Below are 9,736 nucleotides of genomic sequence, written 5' to 3' on the forward strand. Positions count from 1 at the left end.
TTTTAATTGGACAGGGTATGTATCTATGGGTTCTAGGCTCGATATTTGCGGCCCAGTAGCACCAAGCTATCCTGAATTCTTATGTGTGTCAATTTTAATATTTTCATAATTTTGTGTTTTGTTTTATAAATTAAATAATTAATTTTTGTAAATTGTAATTGGAAAGAGTTTGTGTTTGATCTATCAATATAGTAGATACTTAAACTACATTATTCTACGCTAAAAGGCTCTACATTTACTACGCTAAAAGGGCATTTGTCTTTAAGCAAATAAATAATCTAAACTAAATAAAAACAACAAATATATTTTTGTAACATAACACACGAAATTACATATAAAACAAAAGAAATTTATGAACATTTTTATTAACCAGAACAATGATTTCTCAACTTTTAAATATTTTTTTAAAACACTAATATCTTAATCCGGATAAAATTAACATAGTAGTTTAATCGAAAACAAAACAACATGGAAACACATTCAAGACAACTAACATGCATTATTATACGAGTTTCGACATAAACTAAATAGGAATACCTCGATTTATGTTTTTAGAAAAGTCGATAAATTGAAATGTTGAGCCCGAACGAGGAAACCACGACAATAGAAGCCTTGGATAGGATGTGGGACCTACAATCTTATCTTTTTGTGTGACGGGTAAATTTTTTTGGAGAAAAAAAAAGGCGGGGCGGGGGGGAGGGGGGGGCTGGGTTTTTTTTAAAAAAAATGGGGGAAGGGGTCTGTTTCTGTCGTTTGGGGAAGAAGAAGGAGTTTTTAATGAACAGGTATAGCGTGGTATTATACCGCGCTATATATAACGCGGTATAATACCGATATATAGAAAAGTAACTTTTTTTTTAGGCAGTAGAAACGTATTTTGAGTCCAAAACCACAATATTTAGGTTTTGGACTCGGGATTATACTGGGTTTGTTGTTGTTTTTGTTATGAAACAGTTGCAGACTTTAGTGTCTTTTTATCAGCCTACCCTGTGGTTGGCTCCTTTATTCTTGAATAAATCCTGTTCTACACCCCAACCAATTTGTACTACTTGGAGATTTGCATCTTGTATATCATAACATTATGTTATCTTTGCTGAATGGTACTAACAGTTTATAGATTTTATTGCTGAAGTAGTCTTGTGAACCTGAATTCTGTGTTTCTAATCCAGGAAGAAAGAAGAGGGCAGCGACGTCCTGTTGGGTATGTGTGATTGAATGAAGTTAAACTAGTAAGAGAAATTTTCAATGATTTAACCTATTTTCTGATTGGCAACTACTTTCATTGCACAGTGCTAAGACTCGGAGACTCAAATTAGATGATCTTCACCGTGGCATGTCTTGGTCTGAACGATCAAGGCGCTCCAATCCATAAGTTTGTCCATTTTCCAGGTTGGTATTAAGAAATTTGAAATGGAAAAAGAACTTGTTGCTTGTTCTGAGACAATCTATTCACTCGTAACAATTTATCTCTTAATTTTCAGCTTTATGCGATAGTCTGAGCTTCAGAAGAAGTAATTTTGAACCTGGTGGTGGATAAAAATCACAATCTAGCAATCGACCTACTTGTATATAGTTGTGAATTTTCTACTCCTACTCTCCCACTTTAAATTTTCATCCGAGCAAATTGCAACATTTTCACTTCTCCATGAAGCTTCATTTTTCTGCACTTTTGGGGGCTGTTATTTTTATAAATACCGTGCATTGCTAGCTGCAGTTTTTTGCTCTGTATATCAGACGTTCGAGTTGAAACAACATGAATTTCAGCAATTTTCAGTTTTGTGCTCTCGTATACATGCTCGTGTCCTGGGTATGATTGGTGGTAAAAGCAATTTTTGGATAGTAAATTCTAATCATCGAGAGCAATATGGACAATGCATTTGAATACTTCGTAGCTGCATAAACGAATCCTGTCAACGTCAGAGGTTGTGCAACAAAAACGAGTCTTTAATCTTTGCCCTCAAGTTCATCATTCCATTAACATACACCCCATGGGAAATCTCAATCATTGAATTGGTCATAAAGTTCATTATTTAATTTAGCGAATTTGAGTTGTCCTACATTGCAAAACTGAAATATATGTCAGCATGTCTCTCATACCTACCACTACCATTGCCTCCATCAGAAACGGCAAGAGATGCTGCCCAGTATTTCTCAAGCCATTCGAAAAGAAATAGAGAGCTATGCTCTCTGAAATATTACCACACTTATCTTGTGATAGATTTTATCGCATAACCCAGGGAATGGAAGAACTATATACCTGTACCATTAGAATATACCTCAGTGCTAAAGTAACCAGTTTTATCTACATTCAAAATTAGAGTTTCTATGTACACGAAATTGTGAATGGCACCAAAAGCAAGGTAAAAGAGGTGCTCAAAGAGTCGAAAATGGACCATTCAGGAAACACATCTTGTGATTTTCATATTATAGGATCTGATGTGTAATCCTGTAGGCTTAGACACAAAACCGGTCACAATCCTTCGCACCATTCTTAGTGAAAAGGGATATAAGACCATTCATCATTCTGGATACTGATTCCCTGAATACTGGTGAGCTCCTGTCTTCAGTTGCATTACCCTGGACTTTTCCCTTGACTACAGAACCAACTGGAGCTCCTTCCACATATGCCTTGCATGATGAGAGAATGTCTACAGCGTAGCAACGGAAGTGACCAATGACAAGGTCTTCAAAATGCTGCACGAAATAAAAGAATATGAGCATGCCAGATTATATTGATATGTCATAAGGAAGAATGCTACCCCAACAAATAACCTCAAGAAAAAGAATGTATGCTTAGAATTTTCTTGATGCTACCTCAACAAGTAACCTTTGAGAAGATGTATACTTAAAATTCACTCCCCTAAAACAAAGATAAGTGCTTTGCAATGTTTACATCTACTGATCTACATACACCACCCATTAAGAATAAAACAAACCTCCATTTTTCATTTACCCTACCCTCCAAAAGTCGACCCCTTTCTATCCCAGGTGCACAAACCTGTTCTATACTATAGATGCATCTACATCTATCTTAAAAGTGTTTGAGTCATAGACAAAAAGCATACTTTACGAGACAACCAAAATAATACTACCTCATATTTGAATAACATAATCCCTCCTTCTATTTTAGCTATTTCACTTTGCAATTATGGAAGCTAAATATAACTAAACAAGAAAGTCTGCTCAGATAATCTCTCCTCCACCCTCTCCCCACCTCCCCCCCAGAAAGAAACAATCTCCCTCTATCTCTCATTCTGAGTTGCATGGTAAGAAGAAATTCATTCTTGCACAAATGTATATACGCACTACAAAACCAGTTGAAAAAAGTCAAAAAACTACTGTACTCATTAAAAGTTCTGGCTGTCAGTTAAAATATGCAAGTGATATCTGTTCGAATACAGATGAATAAGAGTAGAATAAGTTTTGTTTTCAACTTTATAGCTTTTCCCATGGAAAATAGACAATTGAGTGGTCAAAAGAAATTGTGCCACCACATCCAACCTCTCAGTTCCCAAAGCTGAGGAACCTGAGCAGAAAAAGTTTCAACTTTCAAATCCATTTGAGAAATCACTTGTATTAAGATACCAACCACAGAGCTAACTCAAGACAAACGAAACTATACGTTAACTCATACATACCGGACACAGTGAACCTGATCTTCCCTTCTTTCTAAATCTCTCTCCTGATAGTCTATGCAAAGCCAGTATGCAAGTAGACTAAATCCAAAACACCACTAAGATGAGAACTGATTTCAAGGATGAACTAGGTTCTACATTTTACCCAATCCCCATTTTCCCAGATAAACCTATGTTACCAGTATTGCGGTCAGATCAACCATAACACCATTTAATGAAAAGGACAGCATTAATTTAAATACCAACTGCATTGGTCATTAATAAGTAAGTGAAATCCTAGCAGAGCCAGAAAATTGAAAGGTAAAGACATTATTTGCCTACACAGGTGCTCCAACTGGATGTTACTTTTGACAGAATAACTGAAGGCGGAAGAACTATGACATGTCATACCTTTGGGGGCCTCCTCAATGTATATGTCATTGTTTTCAAAGATAGAACAAAAACATCTTCATTGTAAGCTTTAGATCTCCTCTCTCCGTCAGGTCCGGGATATGAGGCTTCATATCCAGGCTCATTAAAGAAAGGCCTTGAATTCAAAATTAGAGCTTGTATAGAAACCAGGACTTGCAGCATGGTCGATGTCTTGGGCAGCCACCTTTCATTACCTTTACCAGTCCAAGTGTTCAGAAGACTGAGACAGACTTTTCCACAATCATACAAGTTTGGGTTCAGTCTCAAACCACCAGAATAGTAGTAAACCATCTAATGAAAAAAAGAAAATAAGTAAATAAAAAGTAAATCAGAAATAAATATCTTAAAACATTTTATAAGGTAAATTAGAAATAAACATCTTAACATTTTCATGCTACAAAATCAAGAAAAAACGCGAACACACAAATTCATACCGGTGGCACATCAGGATAGTTTTGTGGGAACAGGACATCAAAGACGAAGAGACCATCATGGTATGGAGTGCCTTGTGGTCCAATGATGACAGCCCTAAGGAGATCCATCCTTGATTCATAGACCCTTACATATATTGTGTCTGAGTACGAGAGAGCGAAATGAGTTCAACATAGATCCTCAAATGCATCAGATAGAATTACAGCAATCTTCCTACGTCAGGACATCCCACAAAGTCAATTCACAAAAACTGTCTCTTATTCCAGATTAAACAGACAGTGCAGCATGCCACAAAGAGGATAGAGTCATAAATTTAGCAGCGGATAAGGAAGTTGAGGAAGGGGAATGACAGTGGGGAAAGCAAGGATAGCTTTGTATATCATTTACTTATGGTAATCAATGCGTCAAAATATTAATTGCAAAGGATGTCCGTTAGGAATCACACATATCTTTTCAGGAATTACACATGACACGAACCAATTGATGCATTTACCATCATGTGGATTCACATCCCGTAAAGGATTTGCGTAAGAATGTCAGGAAGACAGCGAAATACCACTTTCAGAAGACTTCTACAGCAGGAAACCAACATAGAGACATTTACCAACAAAAATTTTAAAAAGTTACAAAACAGCAGACACAAAAATACACGTCACTAAATAGCAGCAACTGACTCACCGGGTAAATCATTTTCCAATATCTTCCACTCATCCTGAACTTTCTTACTCCAGGCCTTAGGTGGCTGTTAAAAAAAAGTAACAGCAGAACTTAGCATAATCACATAACATGACCAACTAGAATGCTATAAGATGACCTGCAAAGCAAAAGAAATTTCCTTAAAAGTTACCTGTTGCCCCTGGAAGCCCAAGCTACTGTAATGATGATCTGAGAAGTCATCTACCACATCAAAATGCTTAAAACTTTGATATTTTTTCATGGCTTCTTCTTCAGTTGCCTCTTCCTTTCCTCGAGAACTTGACTCTACAGACACTAGAGAACTGCTTGAAGCAGGGGCCTGAGCAAAGTTACTACTACTTCCATGCTCAGGAAGTGTGGGTTTCAATGTCCCAGCGCCTACTGGAAGACTAGAAGAGGTAACTTGGGAAGGCGCTTTTGAACTGGGAGCAGGTTCATTCAACCAAGAAACTGTTGCCTCTACACCAGCGGGCAAATCAACATTATCAAATTGTGCCTGCATACTCAAGTAATCACACTCATCATCATCATCATTGTCATAAAACATATAGTCATTATCATCATCGTCGTCATCATAGTTTGACACATCATCATCATCGTCATCATCCATGCCATCATCTCCATCATTCTGATCTTCATGAAATGAGAGGTCTGAATTGGAACTGTTGTTATTGCCAGAGTCAAGAGATACGGATACAGACCCAGCTACTGTTTGTGAATTATCCTTAGTCATAGCCTCCTGTAAGTGAAACAAACCAAATAGATAAGCAAAGGGAAAATAGCAGATTCAATGTTCAAATAATAAACTAATATAGGCATGCTGGAAATTACAGTATTGTATGCTACTCAAGTACAGTAAAATTATGAAACTAGAACCAACCGCTGCACGTACAATTTCAAGATTCCTTCTTTTTTCTATTTAAATCCCCGAGAGCCCCCCGCCCCCCGCCCCCCACCCCCCGCCCCCCGGTCTATCGGTGATCAAATTCCCAACAACAATGACAAAAACAACAACATACCCTCCCAAAGTGTGGGGTCTAGGGAGGTTAATGTGTACGCACACCTTACCCCTACCTTGTGGGGGTAGAAAGGCTATTTTCGGTGAATCAAATTCCCAACAATATTAAAAATTCTTTTAAGGATTGTCTAATTTCTTCAAAATTTACTTCATTCTACAATGGCTAATTCAACAGCCCCACAATTATTCTTCAAAGATCATACTTTAACACTCACACAACATATCTAACCGCATGATACAAGTAACCCCAGACCAAAAAAAAAGTTAACAATGCAACGCGTAGTAAAGCTCGAAGCTTTAACGGAAACAGCTGATCAATTATACACAAAAACATAACAGAATATTATGATCAACCCATCAATAACAACCCAACCAAAAATCAAATTCTAAAGCGATCAACCCCATAGCAAACCTAGCCCGATTTAAGAAAAATCACTCAAAGAAATAAACAAAAACGAAAATTCTACCTTATTGTGTTTAAGTTTGTCGGAATCTTGAGAAGAAAGTTGTTCAATTTCAACGTCCATTGCATACAACAATTTCAATTTTCCACAAAAAGTCACTGATCCCAAAACCCTAACACACTTTTTATTCGTATCAACTACTATTCGGGGAGTGTAGAGAGGTTTTAGAGAGGGCGATATCTTTGCTGCCTTATCAAAGCAAGTTTTTAATTATCGTACGCTGGAAGGAAACACGCTTTGTATACTACGGTTATATACTCTACAATTGGTTCACTTTGGTTGACACGTGTTGGTTTGTGAATTGGTCTCAGTATACATTCGCCAGTAAGGAGTTATATGCACTGAGGTTCAGTGGTCCTCTTTTGCATAGATTATCTTCGATAGTTGACTTGTTGACTGAACAAAATTATAGAATATTACGGAGATACCTTCGGTCTTTTTAAGATATCTCCCAACAAATTTGTTTTGGTAATTTTTCTGAGACAGCTGTGTTTCCTTTTATGGTTAAATGATATGAAATAAAAGTTTGTATCATTTACTAATTATTATTATGTGATCCATCTGTTTACCCATAAAATGGTACAATTGAATTTATACGTGATATTTAGACAGGTGAACTAATTTGATCCTGAAATAATAAAATACTTTAAGAATTATACAATACTTATAGCCTGTTTGGCCAAGCTTCTTTTTGGCCAAAAGTGGTTTTTTTTTTTTGCCAAAAGCACTTTTGGCCAAAAATTGAGGTGTTTGGCCAAGCTTTTGAAAGGAAAAAAAGTGCTTTTGAGGAGAAGCTGAAGCAGTTTTGAAGAAGCAGAAAAAAGTAGCTTCTCTCCAAAAGCACTTTTTTTAGAAGCACTTTTGAGAAAAATACACTTAGAAGCAGTTTTTTAAAGCTTGGCCAAACAATAATTGCTGCTGAGAAGTGCTTTTCAAACTAATTAGTCAAGCACAAACTGCTTCTCACCAAACGTACTTTTGAGAAAAGCACTTTTGAAAAAAAGCACTTCTCAAAATAAGCTGATTTTTGCAGCTTGGCCAAACGGGCTATTAGCCTTAGAATGTAGATGAAATGGCAGAAATGACGGTTCCGGGAACAAGGTTTTCGGGCACAACAATGATGAGATCAAAAAGCGAGAAAGTAAAATTATACTCCCTCCGGTTCACAATAAGTGACCAGTTTACTTTTTCATTTTGGTTCAAAATAAGTGTCCAGTTAGGTAATCAAGAAAAAATTCAATTTGCTTTTACTCTTTTACCCTTATATGTATATCCCTAAAAAGTTTTCTCACTCCTCACTATAACTATGTGACCAATATTTAATAAGGGCAGTTTAGTCATACTAGATATTTTTGAATAGGATTTAGCATTTTCTTAATGGGCGTGCTAAAAGGAAACTGGTCATTTATTGTGAACCGGAGGGAGTATTAAGCTTTGTATAGAATGTAGTGTAAGTTAGCCAGAAAATTCGTGTCTTTTACAATGATAACTGGGCTCATTATTTATAGTTTTGTTTAGAGAAGGAGGTCCTAGGATCGTGCCCTCCTTTAATGTCAACTATGAGGGTCATTGATGAAGATGTAACGGTGAACATAAATGTCAATTCTCTGTTACGGGCCGTCGTCATTAATGCTGCAAAATATTCTTTATTAAATGCTATCGGGCGCAGAATATTTAATACACCTTTATGAACGTTATCCTTTCCAATGACAAGTGGAATAGCTGCATTCGATCTTCGGCCATCTCCATCTTGGGTTCCACGTGTCTTTCCTTTATGTTACCCAAGTGAAGTTTGTTTTGATGATTGATAAAGGAACTCAAGCATGAACTATGTCCATACACAGAGTACACATACACGGCCAGATTCGAGCATAAGGAATGCACGAGAAGGAGATAAGCTTAAGTTGTTATATCTGATATTTCCTAATCGAAAAGGTTGCATAAATGATAAGGAGAAGGACTCCTTACTCGAAGAGAACATTATCCAAGATAAGGGAGGAGTTAGAAGTTGAAGATAACTAGAACTCTTTCCCCATGGAAGAGTATAGCATTAGAACTCTAGTTATTCCTATTCTACTAACTCTATAAATTACAAGATGTTCTCATTTTACATTTACGCACAAAAGCTGAAGTTAAACGTGAGTTGAGAGCAAGATAGGTAAACATTTTGCAAGTACTTCTTATGTGATTCAAGTATGTGAACCTGAAGCTATATGAACCAGATAGAAGAACCAGTTCCAAGTGTCTGTCTTTTATTCAAGTTTCATTATAGTAGGTATTTTCCAAATTGTACCTTTTAGCTTTTTCTAGAAGCAGTTGTATTAGGTACTCTGAGTATTCAAGTTAGAGTTAACTTGAAGTTGTCGCAACAGTTAGAGGTTGGTTGCCACAATGGGATTAGAGGTCATCCTTAGGTTTACAAAGAATTTTTGTAAATGTTGTTTTGGCTCAGTGATTTAGTGAAGTGTTGGGAAAATTCTACTAAGTAGTAGGTTGTATTTTTTTTTTACCTTTTGAGCCGGGTATTTTTCACGTAAAAATACTTATGTTCTTTACTTTCCGCATTTGTTATCTCCGCAACAGTAGTATAAGGAACACATAGAAGAACCAGGTCCTTCTATAATCTGTGCACGCGGAAATTGGATACCACACAGATCACCCCCCCCCCCCTCTTGTGTGGCATTGAGGTACCAAACATCAATTGGTATCAGAGGGGGTTCTCCTCGAAGAGGCTTACACTTTAGGAGAAGATCAACATGAGTGCACCATCTGAAAACTGGAAAAGGCAATCCACTGCTCGGCCGCCACTCTTTAATGGCCAGTACTATACTTGGTGGAAAAACAGGATGTGAGATCATGTTATAGGAGAGAACTATGAGCTATGAGATATTATCTCGATGGTCCATTGGCTACCTTGAAGAAAAATGTCGAAGGAGTAGATGTGCCAAGGACAAGAGTTGATTTCACTACTGAGGACTTGAGGAATTGAGAGAAGAATGCTAAAGCCAAGAAATGGCTTGTTTGTGGACTTGATCCAGATGAGTACAGCATAATCCAAGACTGTACCACTGGTATGGAAA

The 9,736-nt window shown here is 36.9% G+C and overlaps 1 protein-coding gene across 1 annotated transcript; it reads right to left on the reverse strand.

The window, feature by feature from the left end:
* Positions 1 to 2,241: 2,241 nt before the first annotated feature.
* LOC109213921 (putative ubiquitin-conjugating enzyme E2 38) lies at positions 2,242 to 6,891 on the reverse strand. The gene is made up of 6 exons (XM_019377764.1): positions 6,660 to 6,891; positions 5,326 to 5,913; positions 5,157 to 5,220; positions 4,481 to 4,620; positions 4,026 to 4,337; positions 2,242 to 2,694 (listed from the first exon to the last, which is right to left on the reverse strand). Exons 1-6 carry the CDS (start codon positions 6,717 to 6,719, stop codon positions 2,455 to 2,457), a joined length of 1,404 nt encoding a protein of 467 aa, XP_019233309.1. The 5' UTR covers positions 6,720 to 6,891; the 3' UTR covers positions 2,242 to 2,454.
* Between the last annotated feature and the right edge of the window lie 2,845 nt (positions 6,892 to 9,736).

This window comes from Nicotiana attenuata, unplaced genomic scaffold (genome assembly GCF_001879085.1).
Source record: "Nicotiana attenuata strain UT unplaced genomic scaffold, NIATTr2, whole genome shotgun sequence".
Classification (NCBI taxonomy): domain Eukaryota; kingdom Viridiplantae; phylum Streptophyta; class Magnoliopsida; order Solanales; family Solanaceae; genus Nicotiana; species Nicotiana attenuata.